General features: G+C 45.6%; 1 protein-coding gene and 1 long non-coding RNA gene across 2 annotated transcripts in view; both read left to right on the forward strand.

The window, feature by feature from the left end:
• Positions 1-538: 538 nt before the first annotated feature.
• Positions 539-7,445, forward strand: LOC121932696. The gene is made up of 3 exons (XR_006104404.1): positions 539-825; positions 5,582-5,655; positions 7,393-7,445. It is a non-coding gene; the product is annotated as an uncharacterized LOC121932696 (long non-coding RNA).
• Positions 7,440-22,498, forward strand: part of LOC121932695 (Snf2 related CREBBP activator protein) — a 28,160-nt gene continuing 13,101 nt past the window's right edge. The window contains 17 exon segments of the mRNA XM_042471596.1: positions 7,440-7,625; positions 7,979-8,221; positions 8,379-8,564; positions 8,913-9,053; positions 9,639-9,855; positions 10,116-10,402; positions 10,689-10,776; positions 11,083-11,172; positions 11,742-11,897; positions 12,472-12,707; positions 12,796-12,973; positions 13,340-13,476; positions 20,975-21,144; positions 21,230-21,422; positions 21,545-21,681; positions 21,959-22,145; positions 22,305-22,474. Coding sequence (XP_042327530.1) covers positions 7,581-7,625; positions 7,979-8,221; positions 8,379-8,564; positions 8,913-9,053; positions 9,639-9,855; positions 10,116-10,402; positions 10,689-10,776; positions 11,083-11,172; positions 11,742-11,897; positions 12,472-12,707; positions 12,796-12,973; positions 13,340-13,476; positions 20,975-21,144; positions 21,230-21,422; positions 21,545-21,681; positions 21,959-22,145; positions 22,305-22,474 — 2,861 coding nt within the window. The 5' untranslated portion in view covers positions 7,440-7,580.

Here is a 22,498-nt window from a genome sequence, read left to right on the forward strand (position 1 = left end):
AGGAGGCGGGGCTTCCCCTCCCTCCTCCTCCTCCCTCCTCCCCCCTCCCACCCAGGTAAGATGGCGGACAGGCCGGGGCTTTACTCCTGCCGCTCACACCCACAAAGTGAGGAGGGAGAGCCATGAAGGAAGGAAGGGAAGGGATGAAAGGAAGAAAGGACGCGTTTTCTTTTCCTTTCTCTCCCTTGGGTCACTTCAACCCCCCACCTCTAGAGGGCGCGCTAATGAAAGAGCGGCGGGGGCGGGAAAAGGGAAGGATTCGAGCCAATGGGAGGAAGAGCGTGCGCGCGCGCCGTCTCAGCCGGCCTATTATGACTTCACCCTCCTCGCTCTCGCTCCCCCTCCCTTTCTCTCACGAAAGCGGCCAACCAACTGCCGCCTCCTTCGACCGAGTGGGTAGGGGAGGGGCCCAGCTGAGGGAAGCTTGAAGGGACGGGGACAAAGGGGGCGGGGCTGTGGGAGGGACAAGGGGCGGGGTTTGGGGGGCAGGGGAGGGTCAGAAGGGGGAAAGGGGTGCTAAGGGGTTTAAGAGGGCGGGCCTCCAGGCTTTGGGGTTACACTGGGAAGAGAAAGGAACAAAAGGGAAGGGGGCTCTCTTAAGGCTAGGGGGCAACAAGAGGGGAAACTTAGGTTTGCAAGTTGAATAAGCATTTGAGGATCGGGGTGGAAGTTGTTGGAGGGACAGTAAACCATTGCAGGAATAAGGATAGGATTACATCTAGTTGAGGTTGTTTTTTTCCCCAGCAGAGTGGAATGTTTGGAAAGACCCCGAAGATCCAAGAGTGCAAGGAGTAGCAGGCTGCAAGAAGAACTAAGTAACTAAAGGTGGTTTGGGGTAACTAAAGTAACTAAATCAGGGGCAGGGGAGATAGGGTTAGATTTACATAGCATTGTTCAACGGTGTGGAAAGTTTTGAAAGTGACGGAAAGACGAAGGGAAAAGGGCGATATAACATGGAGCCGCCTGAAGAAGCCCAGTCTAGTAGTGAGGGAGAGGAGAAGGCGGTGGATCAAGAGAGCCCAGAGGATGAGGCAGATAAGGAGACCTCAAGGTTGCTTCCTGGGACGAGCGAGGAGCTGGTTGAACCAGAGCAGGAGATATCGGAAGATGTGGCGGAACTGAATGAGGAGATGGTTGATGACAAGGGGGAAGAAGTGATGACTTTAGAAGCGATTGAAGAAGAGGCTGAAGAGGCTGCAGAGCTTGAGGAGCTTGAGGCTAGTGGGGAGAAAGAAAAAACTGAGGAATCGAGTGAACCAGATCAGGAAGAAAATAGCGTATTTCTAAGCCGAGATGAAGAGGAAGGCGAAGGGGACACCGGAGAAGAGATGGGACAGAGGGGTGCAAAGGAACTTGTGCGTGTGGAAGAAGAAGAACCGGACGAAGAAGGTGGCGTAGTTCTTGAAACGGATGGAGAGTTGGCAGGAGCAGAGGATGGGGAGGAAGGGGATCACGCAGGTTCTGAAGAAGGGGTTGAAGATGAAGATGCTAAGTTAATTGGGTTGGGTGAAAAAGAAATCGAGATCAGCGGCGGGGAGGATTTGGTAACAGAAGAGGCTGAAGAAGTGTCAGGATCAGATGCAGAAGGAAAGACTGGAGAGGATGTGGCTGAATCAGCAGAGGATCAGAGAGAGGTTGGGAAGCTGTCAGGACTGGAACAAAGGGAAAGCTTAGAGGAGACTGAAAAGGAACAGGATGCGTTACCTGCAGTTGACCAAGAAAAAGTTGAGTCACCTGTTATAGATGAAAGGGAAATCCTAATGGAGACTGAAAAGGGAAAGGATGTGGTACTTGCAGTTGACCAGGAAAAAGTTGAGGAGTCACCTGTTACAGATGAAAGGGAAACCCTAAAGGAGACTGAAAAGGAACAGGATTCGGTACCTGCAGTTGACCAGGAAAAAGTTGAGGAGTCACCTGTTACAAATGAAAGGGAAACCCTAAATGAGGCTGAAAAGGAACAGGATGCGGTACCTGGAGTTGACCAGCAAAAAGTTGAGGAGTCACCTGGTACAGATGAAATGGCATTACCAGAGGTAACTGTAGGAGTAGATGCCGCATCAGCAGAAGTTCAGGGGGAGCAGGAGGGGTTGGTGGGACTAGGTCAGGAGCAAACCCGGGTGTTGACTGAAGAGGGAGTTGGGGAATCAACCATAGATCAGAGAGAGGATCAGATGTCGGGTGAAGTAAGTGAAGAGGCACCTGGGGTGATAATTGGGAGGGAAGACCTGACACCTGGAGTGGATGAAACTAAGAATGTGTCTGGAACAGATCAGAGGGAGACAGGGAGCATGACTGTAGAGCAGAATATGGCATCGGCCGTGATTCAGGGGGAGATTGAAGGTGTGATGAGGGCAAGCCAGGGAGAGGTGGAGCAGGTAGCTGGAAAAGAGGATGTGGCATTGACAGAAGGTCAGGGGGAAGCTAAGAGACTCCTAGAAGATCTGAGGGAGGCAGAAGGTGATGCAGGACCAACAGTAAGTCAGGGGGAAGTTGAAGGCTTGATGGGAACAAGTCAAGGAGAGGTAGACAAGGTGACTGGGAAAGAGGATATAATACCAGCAGTGAGTGAGCAGGAAGCTGCCATAGCCCCAGAAGATCTGAGCAAAGAGGGGAGAGAACGGGCTGAAGAGACCAGGGTAAATCAAGGAGAGGTTGAGGTGGAGATCAGAGAAGAGAATGTGGCATCAGCGCTGGACCAGGTTGAAACTGTGAAGGATATGGATCAGGGCAAGACTGAGGAGGATGTGACAGTAGTTGTTCAGCAGGACACCACCATAGAGATATCAGCAGTGGTTGATGGTGATTCCACAGAGACAGGTGAGGCTGCAACTGGAAAAGTGGATATGGTACTAGCAGTGGGTCCCACTGAAACACAAGTGGTGACTATAGAACAAGAAATGACACTGCCAGTAGGTGTCGAGGAAGCAATTGAGATAGTAGAACCACCAAAGCAAGAAGACGTTCCCAGAAGAGACTTGGACGGAATACTTCTACAGAGTGATGAGCAGGGGATGAAAGAAGAGATGAAATCAAGGAGGAGTCAGGAGAAAGTTGAAGAGCTAGCAGGACCAGAAAAAAGAGATGCAAAAGACTTTGAAGGAGTTGATCAGGGGGAAGGCAAGCAGTTGGGATCTGCAGATGTGGTTGCTGAGGAGGAAACTGGAAAAGGACAGGTGGCATCAGCCAAAGATCAGGCTGGGGCAGAGGAGGTGGTGGTACTATATCAAGACCAGGCAGCAGAGGTTACAGGTGTAGCTGAGAAAGTATTGAGTCAGTATCAGCTGGATGCTGTGGGGGGAAAAGTAACCTCCAAGGAAGAGGCATTGGCTTGGAGACCACAGTTGGGTGAAGATTTGGCAGGTCCAACTCAGGAGATAGCAAATGTAGAGGCGGGGATATCCAGATGGGATTCAAAAGTGGCTAAGCCAAGTCAAGAAGAGGCTGCACTTAATGCCACAGTAGGTTTGAAGACAACTGAATTGTCAGGACAAACCCTCAAAGTGTCAGAAGAATGGGGTCGACCAGGTTCCTCAGCATCATCACGTTTATCACAGCACACAGCTGTAGAAAGTCAAGAGCAACAGCACAGGGGAAGGGGGAAAAGAATTAAAGGACTGGCAGGACTACGGCAGGGGCCAATTGTGACACTACATCATGAGGCAGCCCGGGCAGCTAGAGGGAGAGGTGTGCTGGACCACCTGGCTCCAGGGTTGATTGTGACCAGTTTAACTACACAGGCAGAACAAAGGGGATTAATAAAACAGGATCATAAGCAGTTCGGAAGGGGGATATTAGAGCAGAGGGAGACCCGATCAGCTGAGCCAGGACTTCATGGGACAAGAGTCAAGATGGGTGAAGGAATGGTCCTCATGGGCTACAGAATTGGCCGGGAAGGAATGTCCTGTTTCTCAGAGGCAGATAACAAGGGAATGATGTTTCAGCAAGGGTCTGGGTTAGAGGCAACAACATTGCAGCCAGGGCCTGAAGTAGAGGCAGCAAAAGCACCGCAGGGGCCTAAGCTGGAGACGACAGGAAAGGAGTCCATTCAGGAGATGGCAGAACAAGTCAAGGAAGGACAAGCTGTTCAGGAGCAGATGGTGCAGGGAACTGATGTAACTGACGTAGCAGGGCAACACCTAGAAGGAGTGCATTTGGCATGGCTTGGAAGACCACTGTCAAGAGGTTATGCAACATCAAGACCAACCTCTGGCTGGACTGCAGGGATAGGGGCAGGACATGGGCTTGCTTTAGGATCTTTGCGTGCAGGAATAAAAGAACGAATTGATATGATGGTAATAGGGCAGGGAACAACAAAGTCAGCAGGACAGAGTCCTGAGCCACCAAAGCTTGATGTGGGAAGAAGGATGCTTGGACTGGCAAGCAAGCCAGAGAATGTGCACTGGCTCAAGAAAGTACTGGTATCGGAAGGGCTAGCGGCTCCACTCTCTGTAGCAGGTCATAGCCCAAGCATAAAACCAGAGAGTCCTAGCTTGATAGCAGAACAACAGAAACCAGGCCTGTTGTGTGGGAGGCAGCATTTAAAAGAGTGGCGTGATGGTGTGATGGGAATTGCAATTAAACAGTATAATGCAGTGAGGAGAGCAATGTGGGGTGCAGGCCCAGTTGGCTTGCATGTCAAAGGAGTGAAGGTGACAGGGAGTACAGACAATGTTTCACCTAGTAACATCAAGACTACTTCCATTCTGGAACAAGTTGAATGGAAGATGCGGAAACTGGCGCAGCATGTGACAAATGAGAGTGTGCCAGGATTGGAAGTGGAAGGACGGGGGATGACTGATCTCTCCAAGCAGGATGTGGAGTTAGCAGAGTCGGGACAGGGCCATAGAATTTCACAATAACTGGATTTAGTATTGTGATGAAAAGGTCATAGAATAATGGGTTATTTAATAGTTAGGGGTGAATTGAAGACTACAGGAACACAATATAAAGCAGAGATTAATTAAAAAGGGTAGTAATTTAAGTTGTAGATACTCAGCTTGCTGAACTAAGTAGACTTAGAGATCTGTGACAAGAAAAGACTAGGATAATGAGCCAAATGTGACAGGCAGAATATTGACACTTCTGGAGTAAAGGTGGGTGTAGAGGGAAACAAAACACAAGGTAAAACAAGATTGGGAAATGGATACTGGAAAAAATAAAGGCATCTGATTCCCAGGCTTTGGTGGCAGGCACACTGACCATTAGCAGACTGTTCAGATGTAGCTGCCAATGTCTAATACAGACAAGGGGTGAGGTTAATCCTGTCAAGGTGCGGGATTAGTGAAGGAGTTGACATAGTGGCTCTCGAGCACCCCAAACAGGTTCCTGCCTCTTCTCATAGGCTTGGATTTGGTAGCTGGTGCTTACATTAAAACTCTCCATTGCAACCCGCAGTCAGGCTATTCCCTGTCTGCATTACAATTATGGAGAAACAAGGTTTAGTCTTTGCTTCAGCAGAGCCACTGGATACTCTGGGTTAGAAGGAGCAAGTGAAAGATGCCAATCAAGAAACAGACGACACTACAGCTATCCTACAAAAGGGTGACTGCTGTCCTGTATTGATAGCCCTGTCTTCTTTCAGGAGTAGTCTTCCTCAGGAAAGTGAAACCCTGGAAGTACAGTCTGAAAAGCAAGAGGACTTCTCAGTTCACACAGGTACAGATGACAGTGCCATACAGGTGACAGTGACCCAAGTATAGGTGACTGCATTTTCATACACAGAATACATGGCCAGTTAGGACACAATAATGTGTTGCATTCATACTGAAAACATTCTTGGTTGAAATAAAAGACAGTCATCCGAAATAAACTCAGTACAGCAAACTAAACGTTCTTTAGTCAAAAACAGGTGGAAATAAAGGCCTGTCTACAGGGAGCTAAAGATTGAGGGAGGAAATTCCATTAAATAAGGAGCCACTATTAAAAAGGCCTTGTTCTTTTTACTGAACAGCATATTTTCTAGTAACAGACAGCTTTCAAATACGTTTACATTTGGAATACCTGTACCAGCTTTGGCTAGTATAAAGAGCTCCTGGCTACCACAATGACTTCTTCCACAGTTCAGAAAGCTCTGAATCCAAAAGAACCTATCATCTTTTTTTAAAAAATGTATTGTTATTGTAATGTACAAAACACGATACAAGAACTATATACAAAGCATGACACAACAATAAAACAAAATAAAACAGTTCATCTCACAACTTTACATTATGTTGCGGGTCTCCTTCTTGAGCTCTGCTCAATGTAAGCAGTAATTTTAAAGTCCAGTACTATCTTTGTGTAAATCTAGTCCAGAATGTCTGATCAAAGGTTCAGATAGGTTGTCTTTTCTTGTTTCTACTTTTTATTTACAAAGTCAATGAGTGGGAATCATTTATACGTGAAAAATCCTAATTTTGGTCATCCTGTATAACTTGCTGTTCTGTCAGACAGTTTTTCAAGTAACCATAGGTCCCATACCTTTTCCCACCACATATCCAGAAACACCTTTCCTGTTTTCTAACATCTGGCAATTTCTACATGGGCTGCTGTAGTGAAGAAATGTATGAGATTTTTATGTTTCAAATTTGAGTTCTTGCCTACATATATAGATAACAAAAGTGTTTCTGGACATAATTTTATTTCTTGGTTGTTAATCAATGAAATTTGTTCAAATACCAGTTGTCAAAGTGTGTTGATTTTGGGGCACACTAGCCACATGTGCAGAAATGTGCCATTATCATTACGACCAAGCCAACATTTGGAAGAAACATTTTTAACCATTCTGGCTAGCTTCACTGGAATCAAATACCACTTATGTATAATTTTCAAGGTGTTTTTTCTAATCAATTCTGATCTGGATTTAAAGGGGGTGGAAGACCAAACTGCTTACAAACAGTCTTTTAGTGGAAATATGATGGCATACAAAAATTCTTGAATGTTTCTTGTCTAATGCTGGTTTTGTGGTGCTTTACCATGTATTAAAGGCTACTGATACAGTGGTGCCTCGGGTTACGAAATTAATTCGTAACGCGGCCGCTTTCGTAACCCGAAAAGCCTTCGTAAGCCGAATTGCCATAGGCGCTAATGGGGAAAAGCCGCGATTCCGTGCGAAAAAGCCGAAAAAAGCACCAAAAGTTTTTTCGTAACCCGAAAAAACATTCATAACCCGAAACAATAATTCCCTATGGGATTTTTTCGTATCCCGAAAATTTCGTAACCTGGGTATTTCGTATCCCGAGGTACCACTGTACAGTAAGCAGCAAGCTTGATAGTTTTGTTTCGACATGGGTAATTTAACTTGTTGCAGAAAAAATCCTTTAGTTTAGTTTTGGTTAAAGTTTCAGTCTTCAAGGTTTGTTTAACATGTTTCTGTTAACAGAATAAATGATTGGTCTTCATTAATTTTTTCAGCTAATTCTGAGACAGGCAGTCCCGAGCGCAGGCTGGGCTGCCAAAGAACCCAGGAGCTGGACGGCTCGTCCCAGTGGCTGGCTGACCAGAATGAGGCCGGTTCCCAGCATGCACTTGAGCAAGACACCAGCACTACAACCACAAACGAAGCTTTTGGGACGAGAGGCAAAGAGCAAGAGAGAATTAAAATGCAGAGCAGTCCTCCCCAACAGCACCAGACACTGCACACACAGGTAGAATTGTTGTTGGTGGGAACCACAGTACCAGCCTCTATGTATTAGACACACAGGATGGAATATAGCTTTTGTAAAATGCTTGTGGTTTGGCAGAGGCTCTCAAACTGGATTTGGAATGCTTTCATGTGGTATGTGAAGTGCTGTGCTATGGGGAGCAGGTTGGGGGGCAGAACAAGGGAAGCTTGTTTTTAATATCCCACACTGACATTTCTCTTGAGTACATTCCTTTTCAGGATAGACACTACTATAGACACTGGATTCCCAGTGATTGGGCGGCATATAAATAAATCCTATTATTATTATTATTATTATTATTACTATGCTAACATGTTTTTATCTCCCCTGCCTAGAGTACATCAGACAAAATGACAGGCAGCAATCCAGTGTCACCAGCCTCCTCGGGCTCACCTGCCTCGAGTGGTAGCATCTCCCCACCACATCTTACTCACGATTCCTCTCTGGACAGTCACCTCAGTTTTGATGTTTCCAAGACACAAAACAGAGCCGTCGTGTCAGCTGGGATGTACACCTCACCTGACCCAGCAAGCATGTGGGACAAGACCCATGCAGAAATTGCTGAGCAGGCCAAGCACGTAAGCCATGCCTGATTCTGAGTCATTGGGCCCTTTCCATAATCTTGTTTCAGGCATTCCCTTGCATGATGTAAGCTAATGGGTTGTGTATTCGCTGCTGCCAAGCTGCAGTTCAAAGGGTGGAGATATGGTTCCTAACATGGGCCCTTTATTTCAGGAGGCAGAGATTGAGAATCGCATTGCAGAAATGAAAAAGGAGGGATTCTGGTCTCTGAAAAGGCTTTCAAAGGTCCCTGAGCCAGTTCGGCCTAAAGTGCACTGGGATTATCTTTGTGAAGAGATGCAGTGGCTCTCAGCTGATTTTGCCCAAGAGCGCCGCTGGAAGAGGGGTGTGGCAAGAAAGGTGAGTTCTCTCACTTTTTTCAAACACTTTTCCAATCACCAGACCATTGTTTTAGATTTAGCCAGTTTTCAGTTATATGTTCCAATATTGGCATCTGTGAAACAAACGTTGGGCCTTTCTTAACTGTTTTGTGGTATCTGTTAGGCTTGAAGGCATTTCCTTATTTTGAAGGCTTCTAGCTTCTACTGTTCTGAATGGCAGTGTAATGTATGTTCTTAAAATTACCATCTATGAAGTCGCCATTAAGCTATACTTAGCTCTCACTAAAATCCAGACCCAGGAAGTAGGATATACAGAGCATGTACAGCTGTGGTGAGTGGTGGCCTGTCCTTTCTGTCTTGGATGCAGGTTGTGCGCATGGTGATCAGGCATCATGAAGAGCAGAAGCAGAAAGAAGAACGAGCCAAACGAGAGGAACAGGCTAAGCTGCGCCGTATTGCCTCATCCATTGCCAAAGAGGTCAAACAGTTCTGGAGCAATGTTGAGAAGGTAACTAGATTTTACATCATGAAAGCTGTATGTAGTCTTACTTGTTTTATCTATATAAGTGGCATCCTCCAACTGGTATTGATCTATCAAACCAAAAGTACAAAAAAGCTTTTGCAACAGAATTCTCTGCATATAAATTTGTTCTTATGGTTTGGTTGGTAAATTTAGTTAAACTCAATTTTAGTTGTTATGTTTGAGTTCAAACTCCCAAATTGACACGTTTTGGCACTTTATGCCCGGTATATTCTCTGGTTGGTCAGAGGAGTCCATATATGTTGGGTCATACAGCAATTAGTACTGTGCTATCTTAAAACCCTCTTCTGTTTTAATTACATTTTTACATTAAATTGCATTCTTTGTTTTAAGTACTCTATCAATTGAAAGTGCTTTACAGTACATTTCTGATTATCACAAGTAGAAATGGCTACCAGTACTTTGGCAGAGAGCATTGCTATTGAAGTTTCAGAAAACAGTAGGTCTTAAATGGTTTTAACCGATCTCTTTAATTCAGGCTCAAGCTCCAGCAGCATTAGGTATTGCAGGCAGATGAAAGTTCAGATTTTTTCCTTCACACTTTTCTCTCAGGTTGTGCAATTTAAGCAGCAGTCACGTCTGGAGGAGAAACGGAAAAAAGCCTTGGACCTGCAACTTGACTTCATAGTGGGCCAGACAGAAAAATACTCAGATCTGCTAACCCAAAGCCTCAATGAGACTCTTCCGGTTCCCAGCAGGAGTGGTGGCTCACATGCTGGGTCCACTGCCTCTAGCCCACCACCCACCACTCAACTTATTGAGGATGAAGGTCAGAACTTTAGATGCTTCAATTCTGCTATGAATTTGACAGTTGCCACCCACTTGCCAGGGTTAGTTATAGACTGGTACCCATATCGGGTACATGTCTTGCATTCCATCTTCTGCTCTCCAGGCCTTTATTTCTGTTATAAGTGAATTTTGTTGCCTATAACCTATCCTTGCTTGCCAAATGTGTGATTATCCTTCATTCTGAGGAAAGATTTTGTCTCATGGGGATTGCATCTGATCCCTCGTTTCCTTTTCTGACAGATGGGGATTTCCAACCTCATGAGGAATCAGATGACGAGGAGACAATTGAAGTGGAAGAACAGCAGGAAGGGAATGATTCAGAGACTCAGCAACGGGAGATAGAGCTGCTAAAGCAGGAGAGTGAGCTGCCCTTAGAGGAGCTGCTGCAGTCACTGCCAGCCCAAATTTTAGAGAACTCTTTCAATGTGTCGCCTTGTGCCTCAAGTTCTGACAATGATGAAGAAGAGGAGGTTGACAGTGAAGAGGAAGATGGGCAATTGGAAAAACAGACGTCCAAGAACTTAAAGGTTTGCTGTTGGTTTATGGATCTTAGATTGGGAAACACATTGGCATCCTGTAGCTAAAAACAAATCAGTTTGGCTCTTGGAGTAGATGTTTGGCTGCAGATGCCCCTACCAGCTTTGTCTTCACTTCACCCCACAGGCTGGTCTCTCAGTGAAGGTTTGATGGGCTCCTGTCAGATTTTGTAACTGTGCCCTTTGTGACTTGTGGTCTGTGGCAGACCCATGCAGTACTAAAAATCTCACACTCTGATCTGTCTACTGAAAGCCTTTTCTGTTCTCTGCTTAGCAGGAAAAGCCGAAGCCTGTTTCACAGAAGAATAAAAAACCCTGGAAGCCTGATGAAGAAGATGAGGAATTCACTGCTAATGAAGAAGAGGGTGAGTGTATTGTTCTTTCGGCAGCTGACTGAATGACGAGTCCAAAGGACAAGTTTGGCATTTTGATTAATCAAGGAAATTGGTCTATGAAAATCTGGTTTTATGTGGATCCTCTCTACTTTAGGAATGAACACAAACCTCAGAATTTTAGAATGTGAAATTCTTTTAAAATTATTGTTAAATATGGCTAAATTTTGTGAAATCAAAGCTGTATTGTTTTATTTTACTTCGTTTATTGGTAAAAGTCTAGGGCATTAATTTGGGAGTCCTCCCGTGTGCTAACCTGGTGAATATTTTCTCTCCTAGCTGAAGATGAAGAAGAAACAATAGATGCTGAAGAAAAGCTGGAAGGTGATGTGGATCACAGTAGAGAGCTGGATGACTTGGCCAAGGAAGGTTAGGAAGCAGATTGTGTCCTGGAGGGAAGGAGCAGAGCAAATGGGGGTCAGAACATAAACTCCATGGGACTCAGAAAACTTTTTTTTACTACTCAGTTGTATGTTTGTATGTATTAGGTCTATGTACCATGTTATCCAGAATTTCTGCGCTTAAAGTGACAGGATCAGGATAAGCATCTGTTCCATTTCAGTACTCTTATCTGATGGAGTTTCTCTCTAAAGTGTCTCCAATAGCCCTGGAATCTTTAATACGTATTAGTAGGCAAATATTGTTCATTGATATTGTCCTTGGGTCTTCCATTGTAATTTTCAGAAATTGCTCCAAAATAATGACAATGGGGAGCAGTGTGAGCATCTGATCTAAGAAAGAGATAATGTGGAAGATCAGGTTGGCTAAGAAAGGACAACAAGCATTGAAACTGATACCAGGCTGGGGGTTTGTTGCTACCTCTGTGGATTACTCCTCTACTCCAACTTATAGTTTTATAGTACAAAACAAGAGGGTCACCTTAATACACTTGCATCGTAATCTGCAGCATAATGTGATGCTTTCTTTCCCTGTGACAGGTGAGCTGCCCATGGAGGAGTTGCTGCAGAAATATGCTGGTGCTTATGCCTCAGACTTTGAAGTGGAGGAGTCAGACTCTTCATCTGAAGCCTCAGAGCCTACTACTTCAGAGTATGAGGAGGAATCTGAGGAAGATGACAGCAGTAGTCATTCAGGTATAAAAAAGAAGAGAGAGGCTACTACGGCGTGCCCTTGGCTTATGCGGGGGATCCGTTCCGCCCCCCCCCCCCACGTAAGCCGAATTCCACGCAAGCTCAAGCCCCATTGCATGTGGTGGCATGGCAGCGCACGTGCGCCATAGGTGCACGTCCCATTCATTCCAATGGGACGCGCTGCCCCGCACAGCTTCCTGCATATGGTTAAAGCTGCATATAGTGTGCCCATGTATGACGCAGGCACAATGTACATGGGTGCACTATATATTATAATGCAGCAGAAACCTTTTTGCATTTATTACTGGAATCTCATCATTTGAATAATTTTTTCTGTTAAATTCAAACATTCCTCCCCAACCTTAGGATTGGGTTTTGATTTTCTAAAAGTGTTTATCCCAAGAACAATTTGATGTGTAACATATCTTGATGGAAAATATTTAGTGATTCTTGTCCTTGACTGCCACTGATTTAAATAAGTTGGAAATAAATCAATCAGGTTAATTGGAAGAAGCTGTGACCTGCTTGTGCTTTTTTTGGCCTAATTTTGCTGTGTTTCCCCCTCCACCTCATACAGCAGAAGAGATAGACAGTGAGCAGGATGAAAGTGAAGATGCCATGGAGGAGGAGGAACCTTCAGTGAGCCAGGAAGAGGACTTTGGGGTTGAGTACCTCTTGAAACAGGATGAAGATCATGGTGGTGAGGGAGACATTGATTCAACTCCAGCTCCTGGGCCCAAGAAGGAGATCACAGACATCGCAGCAGCAGCAGAGAGCCTGCAGCCCAAAGGATATACCTTGGCAACTACACAGGTGAGTCATGAGGAAATTTGCAGGGGCCAGTACTACTTGTTCAGAGTGAAATAAAGCAGGCAGATTATATTGCTCTTCTCTCATGTAGGTTAAAACACCCATTCCCTACCTTTTGCGTGGGACACTGCGAGAATACCAACACATTGGTCTGGACTGGTTGGTTACCATGTATGAAAAGAAACTCAATGGTATTCTGGCTGATGAGATGGGGCTTGGCAAAACAATCCAGACAATTTCCCTGCTGGCACATCTAGCCTGTGAAAAGGGTGAGTCAGGGACTTTTGAGAGGCCCACGGTTGCTGGATGTGATATTAGAATTACAAATAACAAAATGAGAATGGAGCGTGAGGATGGGCTTTCCACAACGATTGATGATGTACTAAACTTCAGTACTGCCAGTATCTGTTGGCTTGTTTGTAGCACAGTTTAAGGAGATCTGTTTAGGAGGTAAATGGAGGCTCCAGTTTTGGGGATCTCTGGGGAGCAGGCTTTGGGGCAGACAGAGCTGGATTTGTTCAGGAAATGGTGCATAACTGCAGAGGGAGGCATAGAGTTAGCCTTGATCTCCAGAAAGTGCATAAAGTTCCCTGTATTTTTAATATATATACATACATGCATATCTGATCTTGCAGGCAGTTGGGGCCCTCACCTGATCATCGTTCCCACCAGTGTGATGCTGAACTGGGAGATGGAAATCAAACGCTGGTGCCCCAGTTTCAAGATCCTTACATACTACGGGGCACAGAAAGAACGTAAGCTAAAGCGTCAGGTAAGAGTATTCAAGCATTTGCAGCTGGCAGTCAAAGATGGGATTTGTCTCTCAGTGTAAATGATTTAATTTTCCTGTAGTAGAGGAAATAAAGCAATAAAAAGTAGTGGTCTTTGTAGTGGTTTGTCCCTCACACTTGTTCTGTCAGGCAGAAAAACAAACTGGTGGGGTTTCCCCAGCGTTTTCCAGCGATGGAGGGAGGGAATCCTCAATTGGGTTAGTTCCCTCCTCTCGCTCCAATAGGCAGGGACTAGGAAGTTGCAGGTGACGTCAAGGAGGGAACGCCCTGACCTTCCAGTCTTGTTCCTGCCTCGCTCCAGATAGGTCGTTCTTCCTCTTTCTCTCCTTCTCCAACTTTAAAAACAATAATAATAATCCTTTCCTTCTCCTTCCCTTCCTTCCCAGTGCAGGACTAGATAGGGAGTCAGGAGCTACAGCATGGAGGATGCGGAGGAGAGCCCCGGCATGTCCGGGGATTCCTCGCAGATTGAGGGTGCCCTGCGGCGAGTCCGCACAGCGGCACAAGCAGGGACCCCCAGATTGGCGCGGCCGGAGGAGGGAGAACCCTCGTCTCCGAGCCCAGATGCGCCACAGCACTTACTCCCTTCCCGGGATCGGGAAGGAGTGGTGCAACCAGCGGAGCCCATCAGGCATGTAAGTAGCCCTTCTCTGCCTCTCCCACCAGCCTCTCCCTTCACCCTCCCCCCTGAGATTTCCTCCCTTCTGGCCTCCCTAATCGCAGCACAGGCTTTGGTCTTAGCAGACCAGGTCGCCCCTTCCCCTTTACTCCATCCCCAGCCCTTGCCTAGTGAGATACCAGCGGCCCTTCCTCCTTCCCAAAACCCTCCCAGGGACTCTGTCAGGAGGCTCAACGATTCCCCTCACTGGGCTCACTCACCTTCTTCTTCATTGCCAGCCAGATCGTCATCAGAGGCCATTCCAGCCAATGAGAGGGGCAAATTCAAACCTAGGCTGCACAAACGCCTCAGAGCGGTTAAAAGTGGCGGTAAAAAAGCCCGCCAAACCCACTCAGTCTAAGGCTTCTCATAAGAGAAGGGCGACATCTAGTGGCCATCAGTTAAACTACAAGAAAGCCAAACTGCTACTTTCCAATCATTCCTCAGATGAATCTATGGATAACTCCCAGTCTCAGTCAGTCTCTGAGGGGGGTGAAAATGATCTTTCTGAAGAAGAGGAGATGGATACCCCCCTTCCTCCTTCCTCTGCCAGACTATTTACTGCTGATGATTTTTCCATTCTCCTGAAGAAAGCCATTAAGGCTCTGGAATTGACTGACACACCCAAACCTACTCAGGTTCTGGACACTGATTTACCTCAGGGAAAGGGTGACTCCTTCCCACGTCCTTGTCCTCCTTGCACAGAGGTCCCATTCCCTGCTGACTTTATGAGAGTGGTCAGAGAAGAGTGGTCCAAACCTGCAACTGTAAGACCAAACCCTTCAATAGTCAAGCAATTTTACACCTTACCATCCTCAGTGATGTCAAAATTTCAGGTCCCTTTGGTTGATGCACCCGTCTCACAACTCGTTTCCTCAGCCATCTACGCCAAAGATGGCGATGACACTCTAAAAATTCCAGAAGACAAAAGAGCAGAGTCGGCCTTAAAAAGAAGTTTTGAGGCTTCTTCCACAGCCATCAGGGCTTCATCCTCTGTCTCTATCCTCTCAAGGGCTGCTTATGGCTGGGCCAAAGACCTTATCCAGCTTGTGCCCAAAGGTGACACCAAGCTTCGTCAGGGTATAAATAAGCTAGTGAAGGTTCTGGCATTCACTTCAGATGCTTCTCTTGACATCATCCAATTTTGTGCCAGGGCCCAGGCTGCCTCTATTCCGGTCAGAAGGCAGATTTGGCTAAAAAACTGGCAAGTCGATATGCGATCCAAACAGAACCTCACTATGGCTCCCTTCGGGGGATCAAAACTCTTCGGTGATGTGCTGGACCCTATACTCATCGAGACTAAAGACAAAAAGAAGGCACTTCCATCCTCATATAGACGCGACGACAAAAAGTCCTCTCGCCAAGGTCAATCATCTGGTCGTTCCTTTCGTAACAACAGCAACTCCTCCTTCAAACAAAGAGACAACAGATATGGAAAACAACAACAATGGCCTGATCGAAGATTCTCACCTAAACATCAGTCACAGGCTAGAGCCTTCGGAAAACCTGCCTCCAACAACCCTGGATCCTCCAACCCTGGCAAACAGGGAACCAATCAGCGATCCTGACTACCCGCCGGATCTGGTGGGAGGCAGGCTACTACATTTCCACCATGTTTGGCAAACAGCCACATCAGACAGATGGGTCTTGTCAACTATTTCACAGGGCTACTTGATAGACTTTATTCACCCTTCCCGCGACCATTTCACAGTTTCACCAAGGTCGAAGCGTCCACGCAAACACCTGATGCTGGAGGCCATCGATCACCTACTGAAGATAGGGGCAATCGAAATTGTACCACCTCCAGAGAGACACAAGGGGTGCTACTCCATCCTGTTTATAGTGCCCAAGAAAAACAAATCATGGAGGGCAGTCCTGGACTTAAAGAGGGTCAACAAGAGTGTCCGAAAACGTCATTTCAGAATGGAGACTCTAAAGACAATATTAGAGTCATTAAAACCACGAGTCTACATGGCAGCCCTAGATTTAAGGGAGGCTTATTTGCACATTCCGATACACCCATCTCACTGCAGATACCTCCGTTTTTGTTACAACAAACGTCACTTCCAATACAGGGCGCTTCCATTTGGCCTCTCATCAGCTCCAAGAGTTTTCAGCAAAATAATGATAGCGTTAGTCGCACACTGGAGACTACAGGGCCTATACGTCTTCCCATATTTAGACGATTTACTGATTGCCGCCCCAACTTTTCAACAGGCCTCCAGCGCTGTCACTGCGGTGTTACAGTTGTTGTCTCTCCATGGTTTTCTGGTAAATCATGGGAAGAGCCACCTTATACCTTCTCAGACGATTCTTCACTTAGGATCATTGATAGATACCCTCAAGGGAGTTGTATCACTGCCACCACAACGGATAAAGGACATTCAAGATTTGATAACCTCCATTCTTCCTTCACCATCAATAGATCTACTTCTCCTTGCAAGGCTTCAGGGACTCATGATATCAGCCATGACCTGTGTTCCCTGGGCTCGATTTCACTCAAGGGAACTGCAATGGCTGCTCCTACCCTTTCAACAGATGATTACCCAAAAGAGACACAAACAGGTTCATGTGTCCCCAAAGCGTAAAAAGGTCACTACAATGGTGGATGTCCAATCGAATACAACTGGGACGCCCAATATGGCTTCTTCACCAGATACAAATAACCACAGATGCAAGTCTCCACGGATGGGGTGCCACCCTCGGCAAACACGTGGCTCAAGGCAGGTGGTCAGATCACGAAAGAGCCCACAGCATCAATTGGCTGGAACTCAGGGCGATCCGCCTGGCCCTTCTGGCCTTTGCCCAGCTCGTAAACCACACCCATGTTTTGGTCAGGACGGACAACATCACAGCAAAAGCTCATGTCAACAGAGAGGGCGGAACCAGATCACGAGCGCAGATGCAGGAGACCAAAAGTCTAATAAGTTGGTCGGAAATCAACCTCCTGTCTCTAAGGGCCAAACACATAAAAGGGACTCTAAACACCAAAGCAGACTGGCTAAGCAGGACAGACATAGACCAAGCAGAATGGCATCTCCATCCAGAGGTATTTCAAATGATATCCCGGTCTCTGGGGACTCCCATGTTAGATCTGTTCGCATCCCCAGTAAACAATCAGCTACCAAGATTCTTCTCCCGATTCCCGTCTCAGGGTTCAGAGGACACCGACGCCCTTCATGCTCCGTGGCCTCCGGGTCTGCTCTATGCCTTTCCTCCGATCCCAATGATATCCAGATGCCTGCTAAAGCTAAGAAGCGAAAGAGCTACCCTTATACTGGTTGCTCCACATTGGCCAAGAAGGGCCTGGTTTCCAGAAATCTTATCCCTATCACAGGACAAGTTCAGACTTTCTCTGCGCCCAGACCTGTTATCCCAGGGTCAGATATTTCATCCAGACCCACAATGGCTCAATCTTCATGCATGGAGACTGAACGCCTCATCCTGTTAAGAGATGGCCTAAATGCTCAGGTAGTTGATACCATCATCCAGTCTAGAAGACCCTCGACTAGGCGAATATATGAGTATACTTACCGCAACTTCACTTCTTGGTGTAACTCAAATAATATATCTACAGCTTCATTTTCAATAGGCGACCTTCTCCTCTACCTTCAACAAGGACTTGATAAGGGACTCAAGCCCAACACTCTAAAAAGACAAATATCAGCAATCACTTCGGCTCTACCTGTCAAACTATCAAGTCAGATTTCTTCCCATCCTTATGTCAAGAAATTCTTGAGGGCAGCTACACTACTTGGTCCTCCCGTAGTTCACCGTTATCCAACTTGGGACCTCCATTTAGTTTTGGCAGCTCTCACTACAGCTCCCTTTGAACCACTACATCAAACGGACATCAAATTCCTTACTTGGAAGGTGTTATTTCTTATAGCCATTACCTCCGCCAGAAGAGTCTCCGAGCTAGCAGCCTTGTCAGTCAGATCAGAGCTTTGTTCTTTCAGAGAGGACTCAGTGGTGTTACGTCTAGACCCAACATTTATCCCCAAAGTCAACTCTACCTTCCACAGGTCCCAAGAGATCGTGTTACCGTCTTTCTGCCCTAAACCCAAAAGACAATTAGAAAAAACCTGGCACACATTAGATGTCCGGCGGGCCCTTCAAATCTACATCAAGCGTACACGACGTTTTCGTACTTCTGATCGCCTGTTTGTCTCTTTTGCTGCTTCATCTAAGGGCAAAAGAGTGTCCGCCTCCACACTATCTAGGTGGTTAAGAGACTGCATATCCAAATGTTATACTTCTAATAGCTCATCTGCCCCTCGGGCTATCACCGCCCATTCTACACGCAGTGCTGCCACATCGGCTGCCCTCTCCACTAATGCCCCCCTGGTAGATATTTGTAGGGCTGCCACTTGGGCTTCCCCCTCCACTTTTGTCCGCCACTACCGTTTGGATGTTTTCCAATCTGCAGAGGCTTCGTTTGGTAGACGAGTCCTCCAAGCGATTGTCTAGTTGCCATTGTCAGTTCTCCCTCCCACAGTAGATAGCTTTGGCATATCCCAATTGAGGATTCCCTCCCTCCATCGCTGGAAAAATGAACATTGGCTTACCTTGTGATATGTTTGTTTTCAGCGATGGAGGCGATGGAATCCTACCCTCCCAGAACTGAGGTCACGCTTCGGTTTTGGAGAGGATAAGCTAGATACAAGTTGTTTTATACATAGTTTTGCTGTTCTTAACCTTCTATATGTTAGTGTTAAATAATCTTTAGCTTTGGCTACAACGACTGGAAGGTCAGGGGCGTTCCCTCCTTGACGTCACCTGCAACTTCCTAGTCCCTGCCTATTGGAGCGAGAGGAGGGAACTAACCCAATTGAGGATTCCATCGCCTCCATCGCTGAAAACAAAACATATCACAAGGTAAGCCAATGTTCATTTCCCCCACTCCATAGTGGGAGGATGATATTTACACATGAGAAGATTGCTTTGGGGTTGTAACAGAGGGAAATAGTGAGTTCTGTGGGATCGTGGATAAAAATTTTAAATATTTTTTTGTCTGTTAAGTGAATCTAAAAGGTTGCTAATCTTACAAGTAAGAAATTAGACTACAGTGCGCCCACGTCATACATGGGCGTCTTTTATGCATCTTTCAGCTTATGCTGAAAGACGCACGATGGAAGAAACAATGGCGTGTGCGTCCGTGGTGCATACGCCATGCCGCACATCATGCATGAGCCCCATTATATCCAATGGGGCTTGAGGATACACACTATTTACCTTATGCGGGAGGTCTAGAATGGATCCCCGCCTAAGGCAAGGACACACTGTATATTGCTATTATTTGGGTTTTACAGGTATGGTTTTAATGTATATTTGGTGGGCTGAAGGACGTGTTAGAGCACTGGAAGGCAGATTGGAATATGCCATCAGATCTCTGTAGGATTTGAAGTAGATCAGTAAGGGTTTGTGATCCCCAGTAATAGCAAGAGGAAGAAAACATGGGTTGCACAGGAGTGGATTTCTGTTTGAAAGTACTGGGAGCTCAGTTCTGTTGTGTTCTGTTACTGAAATCAAGTGTTAATACTCAGAACATGCTCAGAGTTACACTCTTTTAAAATTCTGATTGCACATCTTTTGTGCCTGCCTCTAGCAATAGTTTATTATGGTATATAAGAAGAAAATAAAGTGGCTCTGACAAGACTGAAATCTGCACACTCCTTTTTTTTTTTTTTTTAGAAAAGATGAGATTATCCTTGTGAGTTATTTTAAAATTATTTATTATTATTATTAACCTTTATTTATAAAGCGCTGTAAATTTACACAGCGCTGTACATACAGTCTTTTTAATTAGACGGTTCCCTGCCCATACATGCCTGGATACAATAGAAGGGAGTAAATAGGCAAGTATTATTCTACAAAAGTTTAGAAAACCACTAGGGGATTGGAATATGGCAAATGTTTGGTATGATATGAATCTGTCCGTTAGACATAGCATCAAGTTGCAGCCAAAATAATTTTTTTCATAGCATTTGAAACACGTTTTAATGCTATTAATAAGAAACTGGATTATTAAGACATTGACAGACCTGCAGATAAAATACATGAAAGCAATAATATTATAGTGTACTTTATAGTAACAAAAATGCCATTCAGAAACAAATCCTTTAATTATCATATGTTTAGCCAAACAAGTTGTTTAACAGAAAACTTTTAAAAAAATTAATTATTATTTAAGCCGGTGGCCATAACATCTGAACTGCATTTTGCTGTTTAATTTCCTGATTTGGTCCAATGTTGGTATACTTTTATTGACAGATGTAAATCATATCAAAGCCTAATAACTTTGGATTGCTAATATTAAAAAGCATTAAAATATGGCTGATCAACCTTTAAATGTTTCACAGTATTAATGTAATAAGCAGGATTTGATTTTTTTTCATTAAAACATTTGGTTTAAACCAAAAAACCTGTGGGGTTTGGTTGTTGTTTGTTGGTTTGTTTCCGTATATTTTCCAATCCTGGATCCTTCCCATCCATAGGGGTTTCATCTCCCTTCCTGTAGATGGGAAAAAACGCAGACAGTCTGGCACACATTATTTAGTGGTGTAGTGTCATGCACAATTCCACATGCACACTCCACTGTTGAATAATGTAGGGCATAGTGATCCACAGGCAGTTGAATCCATGGATCTCTAGACTGCTGATTTGGCAGGCCACTGTATAATGTCTGATTACAGAACAAGATGGATTTCATTTACAAATCATTTGCAGAAGTGATAATTTTGTTTTGGTTTGTGTAGACGTTTGTCTAATCCAGGCAAGTGAATGGCTAACCTGGAGTCTTCTTTCTTGTCTGTGTTCAGGGGTGGACCAAGCCTAATGCCTTCCATATCTGCATCACCTCCTACAAGCTCGTGCTGCAAGACCACCAGGCCTTTCGCCGCAAGAATTGGAAGTATCTGATCTTGGATGAGGCTCAGAATATCAAGAACTTCAAATCGCAACGCTGGCAGTCCTTGCTCAACTTCAACAGGTGTGGAGCATGTACTCTTGCACTTGGAACAGGAGAGGGATGTCTCCTCCTTGGCTCTCATACTCCTACCAAATTTGTGTTCCAGCCAGAGGCGACTGCTGCTCACTGGAACCCCTCTCCAGAATAGCCTGATGGAGCTGTGGTCCCTCATGCACTTCCTGATGCCCCATGTCTTCCAGTCACACCGCGAGTTCAAGGAATGGTTTTCCAACCCCCTTACAGGCATGATTGAGGGTAGCCAGGAATACAATGAGAACCTAGTCAAAAGGCTGCACAAGGTGAGCTGGGTGGGAGTGAAGGACATTGGCCTGATACTGTTAAAAATATATGTGGAAGTAATATCATGCTATAGGAAAAGATCTGGGATTGAATCCCTTCCTCTTGGTTGTCTTGAGGGCAGGTGCTGCGGCCATTCCTCCTGCGAAGGGTGAAGGTGGATGTAGAGAAGCAAATGCCAAAGAAATACGAGCATGTTATCAAGTGTCGCCTCTCCAAGCGTCAGCGCTACCTCTATGACGATTTCATGGCCCAGGCTACGTAAGTACAGGAGACTGGTGGGGAAGCGTGAGAAGTACAATGGGAACCAGTGTTGGGCTTTTTGTAAAGAAAAGAGCCTCTTGCTTGCATCTGATAAATATGGTAGGCAGGATATTTAGAGGAGAGAGTAAAGGGTCTAGAGAATATGTTCAAGTGTTTACTGTTTGTCTTCTGGTTCTTTTGAGTTCCTCAACACTGGGCAAGCAACCTTCACCCCCTTTCCTCTTTGAAACCAGCAACGGTCCTGGCTGAGTAATTGGCTGTTTTTGCTTTTCAGCACCAAGGAGACCTTGGCAACAGGCCATTTCATGAGTGTCATCAACATCTTGATGCAGCTTCGTAAGGTCTGCAACCACCCTAACCTGTTTGACCCACGGCCTATCCACTCACCGTTTATCACAGAGGGCATCTGCTTCAACACAGCGTCCCTTGTCCTGCACGCTCTTGATAATGACCCATTTAAGGCAGGTGCCTCTCTTTTCTGATTTGATGGGAATGAGGAATTCCCCATTGGGGGTACCAGGTAGAGAAGGTGATGGTTGCCTTGGAGGCAAGCCTCTGTAGGGTCATTCGGCATTATACTTGGGTTGTCACTCAAGGCATGTGGGCTTTGTTTTTTACAGCACGTGGACATGGGCATCTTCGATCTTATCAACTTGGAAGGCCGTGTGTCCCGTTATGAAACAGACACATTCCTGCCCAAGTGGAAGGTAACCAGGAAACTGATTGAGGAGATTGCTGAGTCTCCAGACCCTCCTCCCAGACCCAAGCCAGTCAAGATGAAAGTGAACAGGTATCTGGTATTCTTCTCCCTTTT

The sequence above is a fragment of the Sceloporus undulatus genome, chromosome 6 (assembly GCF_019175285.1).
Source record: "Sceloporus undulatus isolate JIND9_A2432 ecotype Alabama chromosome 6, SceUnd_v1.1, whole genome shotgun sequence".
Lineage (NCBI taxonomy): Eukaryota > Metazoa > Chordata > Lepidosauria > Squamata > Phrynosomatidae > Sceloporus > Sceloporus undulatus.